Source organism: Tyto alba, unplaced genomic scaffold (assembly GCF_018691265.1).
Source record: "Tyto alba isolate M040663 unplaced genomic scaffold, T.alba_DEE_v4.0 Super-Scaffold_10, whole genome shotgun sequence".
Classification (NCBI taxonomy): domain Eukaryota; kingdom Metazoa; phylum Chordata; class Aves; order Strigiformes; family Tytonidae; genus Tyto; species Tyto alba.
In genome coordinates, this window is record NW_024881262.1 from 1489724 (window position 1) to 1503247 (window position 13524).

At 46.3% G+C, this 13524-nt stretch overlaps 1 protein-coding gene across 1 annotated transcript in view; it reads left to right on the forward strand.

Moving 5' to 3' along the window:
• Positions 1-6960, forward strand: part of ARHGEF26 (Rho guanine nucleotide exchange factor 26) — a 58211-nt gene extending 51251 nt beyond the window's left edge. Inside the window, exons 12-14 of the mRNA XM_033000073.2 lie at positions 3107-3174; positions 3636-3740; positions 4606-6960. Of these exons, the coding sequence (XP_032855964.2) occupies positions 3107-3174; positions 3636-3740; positions 4606-4748 (316 nt within the window). The 3' untranslated portion in view covers positions 4749-6960. The remainder of the gene's footprint in view (positions 1-3106; positions 3175-3635; positions 3741-4605) is intronic.
• The last annotated feature ends 6564 nt before the right edge of the window (positions 6961-13524 follow it).

Below are 13524 nucleotides of genomic sequence, written 5' to 3' on the forward strand. Positions count from 1 at the left end.
GTAGTTGAAAGCGCTGCGTAGGTGTGCAGTCTAATACCTAGCTGTCCTACAAACCGTTCAGACCATTACAGACCTCAAAGAACAGACGTCGGTGCTGAAGAGCTGCAGGTTCTTACATTGCTACCGAAAGGTCCCTGACGAGCAGTCAAGGCGGGGAGAGCCAGGAGGCCCCCGTCTTGCCCTGCGGCCCAGGGTGCTGCTGCGCACAAGGGGCAGCTGAGCGTGTGAACCCGAGCGGGACGCAGGTCACTGGAGGGAAGCGCTGCCTTCCCTGTCGTAGCTAAGGGCGGCTCTTTGAGCCTGGTCTTGAGAAGCCCACACGCAATCTGCCTGCGGAGACTCATTTAAGCTTGCTCCAACGCTCGTCTGCGCTGGTTTGTTGCTTATTGTTTTAAAGTATCTTATCCTGATTGTCAGTTCTTTGGGCAGCGGGACGTTTATACCGTGTTGGCAACGTGTAGAGCGCGGTGTTGCAGGAGGAAATAGGCACCGGCGTGTCCAAGGCAGGGTGGTGGCAGCAGCAAACGCCGTCAGGGTGTGAGTGCCGAACGCTCCTGTCCTGGAGCAGCGATTTGTGAATTATTGGTTGTAACGGCTGGGCGGTGCAGCAGGGGAAGGGTGCTGGATTAAATGGGAGGAGGAGTTTGGCGCGGCCCTGGGGAAGCCGTGGAGCTGCGCTGGGATAGAGGTGCTCCTTGTTCTCCCGACACAGTTTGAAGAGCGCTCCGCTTTAGAAACCCGCAACAAGAAGTGTCTTGTTCTTTCGGGTGCAAATATCCGCGAGGCCATCGTTTCGCTGTGGTGCCATTAAGTTCCACACAACACCCTCCACAAAAGTGAAAGATTTTATCTGTTTTAGTGGGAGCTGGAGGCGGGATAGAAGACATGAAACAGAGTGCTCCAGACGTATGCCAGCCTGGAAAAATTTACAGTTTTAGGTTTGCTTTCAAAGTTTAGAATAACCCTGAAAGAAACTATAGATCATTAATGACTTCTATTAAAGATCTCATTATAAAGTAAGCAGATGATTCAGACTTGTTTGGAAATGCGTTTTTATTGGGAAGAAAAAGCAGTACATTTTTAGTTGTCTGGGATTCTTACGAAAAGACACTTTGTTCTGCAGATTTATTACTGATTCGCTGTATACTGTTTGTAATATAAATAGCAGTCTAGCAGATTGTCATTCAGAGGAAAAGATTCTGAAAATAATTATTTGAAAATTACCTATTTTTATAGAGCATTATGTATACAAAAAGTACAGAAAAACTTTCTCAACTTTTGAGAAGGATGGGAAGGGAATCGACAATGGGAAGGCCAAGCTGGATGCTCTGGAGTGCTTACTGAGTAGAGATTTGCACGAGTAAATATTATGAGTGGTTACAGGGAAAGGAAAGTAGGAGTCTAAATAAAGCAAGCCACAAAGTTAATTAAGCTCACGCAAAACTGCATGCAGACTTTCTTTTGGTTGAAACACAGCAAGTTTAGTACCACCTACTTTAAAGACTAAAATGTCTAATAGCAAGTATTGTAGTTTTGGCCGTCTATATGAGATCAACAGGTATCAAATCTTAGATGCATGCTGAGGTTTAAAAAAATAATCAGTTTCTTACTAAATGCCAGGAAAAAAAAAAAAAAAACACCACCAAAATTTCTGTTCAAAATAATCAGTGGGATATTTTTTCATCCTGAAAGAAGCGCGGATCCCCTCACCCCCCAGAGTTTCGCTACTCCGTGGGCGGGCGAGTGCTCCGGCGTGGGCTGGGCGGACACGGGTGGGCGCTGGGGCCGGAACCCTCAGACGGGGCTTCCCAGACCAACTGCAACCCCGTGTGGGCTGTCGCCTCGCTCGCCCAGCGGTGGTGCGTCCGGGAAGACAGACTCTAGAGAAGGCTCATAATTTGTGTAAACGTCCCGTTTTCTGACACTCCTGAAGACACCATAGTGCTGTTTCCAAACAAAATTTTATTCTGGTTTCAGATTTTTGACAAAATCGGGTCTCAGCAGAAGGCAGATGTTTTCCATTATTTTGAGTTAAAAACTGAAGTTATCCAAAGATAGCAACAAAAATTTTTTTTAGGGGAGGGGAAAATAGGAAAATTCAACCCTGCCAATCCCTTGTGTTATTCTAATCTGTACTGACAGCAAAGCTCTTCAACAACATGAGAGAAAATCTAATTTCACTGAAACGTTTGTTTTGGGAATCAAGTTCAAATTCTGATTTGCCAGAATTCAAAGTGCCAGTGATTAAGTTGTTCTAGCTCAGCCATTGACAGGCCTGATTTAGGATTAGCTTTCCTTTTCTTTACTGTCTGAAGGCACTTTAGCTTGTTCCACTCCCTTCCAAAATTAGTTGTCAGTAATTTGCACTTCTGTGATTTATTGTAGAACAATTAGAAACTAGATAATTCTTTTTGCTCTCCTCAGAAATACTGACACACGTAATCTGAGGTCGGTTATGTTTTTCCTAGGTTATCCAAGGTGAGATTCCAGTAACTGATTTAGGCCTTTGTTGGATCCTTGCTTGTTTGTGCTGGCTCTCAGATTTCCCCAAACTGACACATATGGAAACGTAAATGTGACCTTCTGAGAGCACAGAGAAACTGTGGCTGGCTTTTTTTTGGTTTTTTTTTTTTTTCCTCCCCCTTTTCATTCTAAGTACATATTGCAGATACTTCTTGCACTAAACTGGTTGGTATTGTATATTAAAATTGCTGTATTGCATTTATCAGGTGCTTTGAACATCAGATGGATTTTTTTATATAAGATTACTAGTAAGTGAGTCACAGACACTAGCAGAGAAGTTTACCTGTATTACTTTACAATAATTAAAATAAAAGTATATAAGACATCATGCCAGTAGGTCCCATGTTTATAGGCTTTTTTTCCTAATCCAGCCTGCTTAAAATAGTTAAAATATGTTTGAGTAATAGATTAGGAGAAGCAGTATTACACCTTCCAGACGTATTCTGAGAGTAGGAGAAAGGAGGTTTTGTTTTCTCCACCCAACAAGAAAGAGGGAAAATCCAGAATGTTGAAAAGGGGGGTAGTCTTGGCCATTATCAAGAGCATGAGTTGGGAAACCGAGTTTTGTGTTTGCTGTTGGCAGGAGTGACAGAGCTCGCTGGATTACAGCGCTCGGACAGGACAGAGACGGGCAGAAAACGGACAGGACAAGTAAGTTACACCTGCCGAGATTTCTGAGAGCTCTGACAGGAGAGGGGAGAGGCGCTGTCTGGTGGTGGGGCTGCGAGCGAGCCGATGCTCTAAATACCCTTGGAAAGGTCCGTTTCTTCCCCTGGGCACTGTTGCTTTAGTACATGTGAAGTTGCCATCCCTTCCTGTGCCCAAGGGCTTCTCTGAGAAGTTCTGTTTCACACAGTAATTGCCATTGGTGCTCATTAACTCTGGTTTGGTCAGCTGTTTCAATCTGTTAGCAAAAGTGCAAAGCCTCTTCCCTTACATGTTTATCCCAAGCTCATGTGCAGTTGCTCAGGTAGGAAGCCCTTTGCAAAATTTGTTGCCTCTTTTGGACTTTGGGGGTGGGGTATACTCTAAATTGGAATTTTTTAAAACAAATTGTATATACATTTTAATAAAAGATACTCTTGATTCACCCTGGCTTATTTCTTCCACAGCGTTGACTCAGGTAGAGATCATCAGAACTTACACAGCAAAGCAGTCAGATGAACTGTCTCTTCAAGTTGCTGATGTTGTTTTGGTTTATCAAAAAGTAAATGATGGTGAGTGAGAATTCTGCTGTCAGTAGCCCTCTGTCACCACTGCAGCTGACTCCAGATATAAGCACTTGTTTCGTAATAGTGCTGGCTGTACAGTGAATAAAGGTTTCAGCTTCCAGGAGAAATGTGAGCATTTTGGTTCAGGTCTCTGAAGGACAGCCTCTGTTCGGGCAACAGATGTTCAAAGTAACTCATCGCCTGTCACACTTTCTGTAGCTATTTAGCTATATAAATTAAGTGCTGGCTGGTTTTGACATCTGAAATATTCACAAATAGGAAACCAAATTCTATCTAAAAACATGGAGCTCGGACATTTTAGTGAGTGAGCTCTAGGTTTGTCTGGGAGAAACATGCACAGCATTAGTTGTGTCATACCTGTGCTTCACTGCCTGGTAAGTACAGGGGTCTAGCGCAGTGGTTTTGCCTAAGTTTATCATAGCATCACGTACCCCAAGATCAAGACTGGTTCTTGCCTGGACATCCCAGTGCTTCTACTGATATCTCATGATGGGCTGGCTCAGTGATGCTTGAAGCTGTCAGCAGTTGAAGTACTAAACATGAACTTAATGATATTATTCAGTATTACATATGAAATTAAAGATCCTATCGACTGTATTGCATTGCTTTCTTTAGATTGTAATACTATATTCTTACATACTATTTCAAACTATATTTGCATTAAAATATAAGGAATTGATTTGCCAAACCTATCTTAATCTGATACTTTTACTCACTGCAAAGGTAGATGTATAATGCATGTGATGCCTGTGTCAGCTGTGTCTACTCAGTGCAACACACACAGTTCTGACCGAGGATCTTTAACGTTACTTGAAAAGGTTTGTAACTCCTTGTCCGTTCACCCTGGCAGGTTGGTACGAAGGGGAACGGTTGCGGGATGGTGAAAGAGGTTGGTTTCCCATGGAATGTGCTAAAGAAATCACATGTCGTGCCACGATTGACAAGAACATGGAACGGATGGGACGCTTACTTGGACTTGAAACCAATGTGTAGACTGTTTTTGCTGCTTCATACTGTACTGCAGGATTTGCACTAACGGCTCTCGGTGGGGGCACGGTTGCAGGCCCCGCAGCTCTCGCGTGGAAGATGAGTCACCAATGCAAAAAACCTAGCTAACAGAGCACTGATGTGTTGGACACGTCCTCCCTTTTTATTTTGTGTTTTGAGAGCTCTGAACTGAAACCTGGCGCAGCCAGTAGCAGATTTCAACTAGAAGTAGTTCCTTAGGCACTGGAGATCAGCCATGCAGCTTTTTGACTCAAATTTCAGTTTCAACTTTGGTTCCTCCATCCCTGCCTCTCGCTGTAGTCTTTTTCCATCTGTTTTGGAGCATTTTGACTTTTTTTTCAGAAGCAGAACTTGGTGTAGCAGTCTGTGTAGGAAACTGAACACCAGAATCTCACCCAAGCCATGCAGCTGGAGGTGAACAATAATACTGGGGGCTCCCTGCTCCGAGGGAACTGCAGCGTTGGATTCCCAGTACCAGGGTATGGTAATGGATACATCCCAGTTGCGGCAAAATCGGTGTTTAACCTGAACTAGAATAACCAACCCTGTAACTCATGAAGGACTACCTCTCCAGCACAAATCCAGGGATGTCCCAGGCTTTGTAAGAAGTAATTAGATCTCTGCCTGATGAGAAAGCATAAAAGCTGACGCAAGCTCCAGGGATGAAGCCAGAGAAGGGCCTGGGGCGGTGGTCCCTCAGGCAGCTCAGACTTTTTCTCCTTCTAGTGCTGCAGTGGTGAAAGGATTCCTGAAAGCAAGAAAGAGGTACCAAACTCTGCAAGATACAATGTTGATTATCTCATTCTCAGATCCATTTTAGCACAGGTATTTTAAAGGAGTTTAAGTGCTGGAAATGTGCCCATTTTCCTCATGGGTGTTTAACTAGGTCTTCCGATTAAGCTCATGCTTTAGAGCAGCAAGGGTTTTGATGCAAACTGCAGAAAACATGAAATATGTTGTTCTGGGCTTAGGGGGGTTGTTTTGGTGAGGGTTTTCTTGGTTTTTAGTCTTTCTGCTCTTCTCTACTAGAGAAGATTATTTCCTTCTGTGGAGGCAAAGAGTTCAACTGAACTTCAGTTTACTTGCATCTTTAACATTTGTTAGCATCATGTTGAAGCCACAGGCAAAAAAACAGAGGGACAAGTAAGATCTGTGGAATTTTGTTAAGGTGCCAGGCCTTCTCATCTCCATTGTACATATAAATGAAGGCGCACCACTGAGGAAAGCCCTGGAACCTGAACTTGGTATTTCGTTACCTTTGCCTTCCCCTCCTGCAGTGTGACTTGATGTCACTGGCTGCTTCAGGCAAGAGATGAGGGAGGGTGAGAGAGTGATGGATAAAATAGTGCTTGGACCTTGCTTTGAGAGGAGCTCACACTGGTGCTGCTTCACAAGTGCTCTTCTTGGCTGTAGAGAAGACTTCTCACAATTGCACTCTCCACCCAGCACCTGCTAAAGCTTTGCATCTGCAGTTTAGCTTGGAACATCAAAGAAAAAAACACCACTTTAGGTTGTGTGAATGAAATGCACTGAAAAATAAACTTAAATTTCAGTGCATCTTTTCTGTATATGTGTGACAGTTTGTATTATAAAAATCTTCACCTTTCTAAGGACCAGCTGATTACTCAGCAGGGTAGAAATACATGTTCAGTAAAAATGAGGGAAAAGCTTGAAGTACAAAGGTTTTCCTCTTGTTGCATTCCCCGTCTGTTTATAAAGGGGTTGTATGTTGTTTTGTATGCTATAATATGTTGATTCAATTTGTGAATTAATTGGATGTTGTAAAGATGTATCTCTCTAACAAAATATATCAAGGCAGCAGTAGTTTTGTACAAAAATACTTACCTGGACAGTCTGACAGTGGTTATACAGCCTTGTAAATTAATTTATAAGTAGACTCATAAAAAATAGTAATGAGAAACTGTAAATTGAACAAAGACTTATTTAACATAGTAAAAAACTTGCTAATATTTTAACAAAATTTATTGTACACAGGCAGATGTTTAACACATAACTGAATGTATAAATCCAGACATTAATTTTATTCAGATTTTTAAAATGCATTGTATATATTTTTCATACCTAGTTTTTTCAAAAAATGCTGTAATGTTTTTTAAATACATTTTTCAATTTTTCCTATTGTTGGACACAGTTCTTCAGGAATTAAAGACTTCTATGATTTTATAGGACAACAATCAATAAAATCCTTTTACATCTTTACTAAACAAAGTTTCCATTTTTCTTTAAGAAATACCCTTAAAATTAAAGTTGTTAATGTCATTCTTCTCAAAGAAATTAAATCTGTTCTGTGACCTGTGGCATTTGAAATTTTCTGTTCTGTAAAGGACAGAGCATGGTGCTATTCATCTGGCATAGCTACACTTCACTTGTATTGCCCATGACCTTGGAGCAGTGGTGTAAAATGCCGGCCTGGGAGAACACCTCATCTCTCAGGGACTGCAGTAGGAGCGGGAGGGAGGCAGGAAAAAAGCACAGAACATAAGGCTCCTCAGCCCCCTTGGCTCGAGTCGGACAGCTGCCCAGTCTGAACCAGTCCCTGGGCTCCTGTTGCGGGGAGCAGAGCTCAGCACCTCCCTCTCCATGTCCCCTCCTCAGGGAGCTGCAGACAGCGACAAGTCACTTCTTAGCCTCCTTTTCCTTAGCTGAGACAAACCCTGAGTGCTCAGCTGCTCCTAGGAGCTGCCTTCCTGCCCTGCACCAGCTGCTTTGCCCCGAGTCTCCAAGAAATTTGCACACCTGACTTCTGTAAGTGAATTTTGCATTATTTTCTGTATAGTAATAGAGAAGGAAGAAATAAAGCCCTACCCTAGAGCACTCAGGAACTAGAAATGCTGGATCCAGGTATCATGCTAAACATGACTGCATTAGTTATTAATAAATAGTTACAATAAATGCTGAAAGACTGTATTTGCAGTTTTTTATAATGCATAACTTACCTGGGGTTTAGCATACAAAGGAAGACGATTGCCTGTACTAGCGCCGACAGCTTGGGGCAGGGGGAGCCTCAGGACTCTCCTCTCCTGCCCGAGGCTGCTCCTTGCTGGCCCCAGCAGGTTGGTTTGCCCCCACCTGCAAGATGCCTAAACAAAGGAGCCAAATTTTTTAAAAAGTGGCCTTTTGGTGAGCTGCCAAAGCAGCACTTTCTGAAGAGCAGTGAGTTTTCTAGGGAAGCAGCCAATGCCATCAGTGTTTGTAAGCTACACAGCCCCAGCATGCATTATGTAGTTCCCCCCCCCCCCCCCCCCCCCCCCAGAAATAAGAGACTGCCCCAGGTTCTGTTCATGCAGCACAAGCAGGTGCCTGGAAGTGGCATCTAGCACCCATAGTGCTGATTGATATTAACCGGTCCGACCTTAAAATCTTTGACTTTCACTCTAAATTCGATCATAGCTCAAAGAAGTCTTAGAAACTTAAGACAGCATGACAAGCAATTCATCTAGAAGTTTGTAGAAATAAATTTTCAAAAGCTAAGGGTTTGTGTTGGTTTTTTCCCTTCTAACAACTCCACAATATTTTCATTAGCCAAAAAAAAAAAAAAAAAAAAGTCATCTTTTAACTCTGACCTGCTCTAGGATGAGCATTTTTGCAGAGGGAATGATCTAAAAAACTCACTCCTTACTTTCTAACCCCTGTGTGCACATGCATGAGCACACACCCATGCACAATCTCTTTCTCTCCTGCTCAATGAGGACAGGACACTAATATCTCCTTTTTAATTAAACAGCCCAGCAGTGACAGAATACAGCTGGGTCTTTGTTACTATAAAAATTAACTTTCATTGTTGCAGGGCCTGGAATTTGTACCGCTTCCCTACATGACTCCTCTAATCAGGTTTTAAGTAACTTGACCAAAAATGAAAGGCTCTCACTTCCCCAAGACAAAGTTTCATTTTACACAATGCAATTAAATACACATTATGTAAGGTGGGCAGGAGCCCCGCAAAGCCCAAGGCGTGGGGCTGGCCCAGCCCCGGGGTACCTGCCTGGATGAGGAGGACAGCACTGGAGGGCAGCCCTGCCAGGGGAAGGACCCTCAGCCCCTGCGCCGGGGCTGCGGGCTCCTGCAGCCCGTCCCGCCTGACATCGCCCTGTCACAACATTTCCAAACACTCATACGACACTACTGAACAGCAGTTATTAGTACTGTCTTTTCTGCTTCTTTATATCATCTCTGCAACATAATAAATAGAACATTTTTATCTGCTGAACTTTTTTAAAAAATGCTATAATGCAGTATTGTTCTTGACTTTCATGTCAGAAGCCACGTTTGTTCTCCATTATGCAAAGCTAATTTGCTGAAAATGAAGTAGTAAAAGTAGCACCGCTTAGTCAACCTACACAACCTCACAAAATGACGTCTTTGTGCAGCATCATATTTACACGCACATACCTTAAACTCTATACCTACAGAATACATTCACACAAACTTTTTCTTCCCCCTGTAGATCCTGTTTCTAAAGTAAGTCAAAAAAAGTGGACAGAACACAAGTGTTAGAAACAAACCTAGAGTAAATGCTGATGCCGAGATTGAGGAAATCTGGGAATTACCCAGAGATAGTGTTGCTCTTAGCTCTACTGTAGTCTGCAGCTGATTTTCAACAGCTGTATCATAACAAGCGCATCATTTAGGCAAACTGGAGATAACACAACAGTCAGGAAAAATTAATTATCATCGTTGAACTCTGTTTCATTCCATAACCTGGGGTTTCTAACACACAGACAGAAACAGCCTTCATTAAGTAAGAGCACTATGAACTAGGAAGAGAAACATCCATGGTCTCTAGCTAGCCATATGAAAAAGACAGTGCAAAACCTTACGTCAGCATTATCTCAGATTGCTCAATAACCCAATCCCATGGTTTAACCCCGGTGTGCAGCTATGCCCCACACAGCCACTTTCTCACTTCCTCACAGTGGGATGGGGGAGAGAATCAGAAGGGTAAAAGACAACTCATGGGTTGAGATAAAATTTAACTGATAAAGCAAAAGCCATGCACAAGCAAAGCAAAAGCAGCGACTCATCCCCCCTGGGCAGGCAGGCTGAGCCATCCCCAGGCCAGCCGGGCTCCGTCACACCTAATGGTGACTTGGGAAGATGAACCCTGCAACTTCAAATGTCAACCCCTCCTCCCTCCTCCCCCCACTTCTACTGCTGAGCAATACAGCCCAATGGTTGGTGTGGGATATCCCTGGGGTCAGGGGGGGGTCGGCTGTCCTGGCTGTGCCCCTTCCCAGCTCCTCATGCAGTCACTGCTCAGCAACACCTGAAAAAACCCCTGTGCCACCAACACTCACTCCATTACACATCCGAAACACAGTCCCATGCACACTACTATGAGGAAAATTAACTCTACCCCAGCCAAAACTAGTACACCTGACATTTGGAAAAGGCTAATTTTCAAATGCTAAAGAACACAGTGGTTTCCAATACATTTTTGATTAAAGAAAAAAGTAGGTTAAGTACACACTTTAAGCATAGTTGGGAAAGTACAGCCAATACCATTATTTACACACTAGTCATGTTACTTTACAAGTAAAGAACACACAATCCTAGAATGGTTTGGGTGGGGACCTCAAACCCCCCCCCCAGTGGCACCCCCTGCCCTGGGCAGGGCCCCCTTCCCCCAGCCCAGGGGGCTCCCAGCCCCGTCCAACCTGGCCTTGAACCCTTCCAGGGAGGGGGCAGCCACAGCTGCTCTGGGCACCCTGGGCCAGCGCCTCACCCCCCGCACAGGGAACAATTTCTGCCTTAGAGCTCACCTAAATCTCCCCTCTGTCAGCTTAAACCCGTCCCCTCTTGTCCCATCCCCACCCCCTGATCCAGAGTCCCACCCCCCCCCCCTTTTCCCGTCCCCCCTTTAAGCCCTGGGAGGCCGCTCGAAGGGCTCCCCGGAGCCTTCTCTTCTCCAGGCTGAACCCCCCCAACTCTCTCAGCCCGGCCTCCCAGGGGAGCTGCTCCAGCCCCCCCAGCATCTCCGTGGCCTCCTCTGGCCCCGCTCGAGCAGCTCCGTGTCCTTCTGCTGTTGGGGGCCCCCGAGCTGGCCCCAGCACTGCAGGGGGGTCTCCCCAGAGCGGAGCAGAGGGGGAGAATCCCCTCCCTGGCCCTGCTGCCCCCCCTGCTCTGGCTGCAGCCCAGGGCACGGGTGGGTTCTAGGCTGCGAGCGCATGGTGCTGGCTCACAGGTAGTTTTCCCCCCAGTCCCTCTCCTCGGGGCTGCTCTCCAGCCACTCCTCACCCAGCCTGGGTTTGTGCTTGGGATTGCCCAGACCCACAGGCAGGATCCTGCACTTGGCTTTACTGAGCTCCACGAGGTTTGCCCAGGCCCACCTCTCCAGCCTGTCCAGGTCCCTCTGGATGGCATCCCTGCCCTCCAGCATGTCACCACACCACACACCTTGGTGCTGTCGGTGAACTTTCTGAGGATCCAGCACAGCCCCTTTCCTCAGCAGCTCCTCTATCACTCGGAGAAGAAAGTTATCATCAATGCATTCCAAGAACCTCTTGGATTGCTTATACCCTGTTGCATTGTCTCTCCAGCAGATATTGGGGTGTTTGTAATCCCCCATGAGGACCAGGGTTTGTGAACATGAGGCTGTTCCTTGTCTGTCTATAAAGGGCCTCATCCCCTCCATCTTCCTGATGGGGTGGCTGTTAGCAGACCTCCACTACAACACCCCCTGCCCTCCCTTTAATCCTGGCCCCTAAGCTCTCAGTTCCTTACCCATCACGAGGCAGAGCTCCCTGCACTCCAGTGGGTCACTGACACAGTGAATGATACCCCCCCCCGCCTGTCCTTCCTAAAGGACCTGTACCCTTCCATTCCAACACTCCATCACAGGAGCCATCCCACCACATCTCCATGATACCAGTAAGATTGCATCCCTGCAGGTGTGCACACATTCTAGCTACTCTTCCTTATTCCCCAATAAAGAAGGTGCTATGCACATTTGTGTAGACATTTAAGTTGGGCCCCTACTGAAGCTGACTTACTGGAATCCTTTTGTGCTGCTCAGGTGTCTTCCTGCTGCTTTGTGACCCCTCTCCAGGCTCTGGGCATCTATTGCTGACACTGGTATCAAATTGGTAGTAGTGGGATGGATTGAGGTTCCCCTCAAGACCTGACCGTACCAACCCATGAACACCTAAGCATGCAGTTCTTCTGGTGGTGGCCCTAATACCACAGCCTGATCCTGATCCTCCACAACATGGGGGGAAAAGAGGGGTCTGAGACAACTGCTCTTTGATTTGTTCAACCAACACTGCTATTGTTACCCAGGCTCTGCTATCACCACCATTTCTTTTTGCCCTTTATGTTGTTAAAAGAAACTAGCTAAATTTCTACCTAAGTACTGCAACAACCAAGAACAAGGAGAGTTAAACTGGTACCACTTACCAGCCTTTCTTTTCTTCATGACTTTTAATCCAACCTTACCAGCAACAGTGCTACTGCCAACTCTTCCTCAAGACCCTACAAATTCGTAAGATGGAGCAGCCCGCCCCACTTTGCAGCGGTAACTGCCCCACCATCGCAGCCCCAGCACCGAGCCACGTTGGACCCGCCTCAGACACACAGCACCTCCCTCAGCGCTGGGCGCCATCTTGTCTCCTCCCGTACCAGCGGCCCCTATCCCCGCTGACGCCCCAAGATGAGGAGCGCGGGATGCCGCGCTACTACCAAATTATTTCACTTCCATTTCCACATAGATCACCGCTCGTTTAGTTTCCTTCCCCCCCCCCCGCTTTGATTCCAAGGCTCACCTTCGCGCGGCCGGCGCAGCCCGCAGCGAAGCCCTCAGAGCAGCTCGCCGCCCTGAGGCGGCTGGACCCGCCGCCTCCCGCGCTTTTTACCTGCGTCCTCAATGTCTGCCAGGTCCCGGCGGCCTCCGGCGGGTCCTCACGGCCCCGGCTCTTCCCCACACACACCGCGGGCGGCTCCGGGGTGGGATCGAACACTCCCGGCCGGCGCCAGGGCCCGACCCCGCGCCCGGAGCTTTTGTTTTCCCCTTCAAACTGCCTCCTGCACCCACCACCCCCAGGCCAGGATGTTCCTCCTTCAGTGCAACACCGACCTCAGCACCTGGAGGTAGAATAAATCAACTGATTGCGGGGGCAGGAGGGAGGTTGAACACAGGAGTTTTTCACAGCTGTGTTGTAGAAATAATGAGCTTGGCATCCTCCGCTCCTCGTTAACCCAATGGAAAGCACCGGCTAGTCATTTAAGACTTCAGTATCAAAAAAAAAAAAAACCCAAACAAGTTTCACCTGGCCAGTTCTGTTTTCTCCAGGATAAGGCTCGTAAATCCTCTCGAGTCTGGTGGTCAAGGTCATTTTTGCAAAGCACAAGAAACAAAACCAAACCCCAAGAAGAGCAAAGGGGTCCAGTCAAACAGAAATGATACACAAGAGCTTTGTTCCTCAGGAATACACCTAGAAATAACCATAGCTACAGCTGCAAAGCGCAGGTAACAGAGGGCTGCCAAATTAACTGCCAGCGCTTTTCAGTGCCTCGTTAAACACCCATCCTGGGTTTCAGCTCCATCCCCTGCCCCGGCTCCCAGCAGCAGGGAACGGAGCCCAACCCCAAATCCAGCTCCTAGGGTTAGAGGAAACAACAGTTTGATCAACACAGTGTTTCCCAAACCCATCACCCTACTCGAAACCCTAAACAGTGTTCTTAGAGTTGGAAGTATTCAAAACAGAATGACATTGAAAATATTAAGAACTAAGAACAGATGCAATAA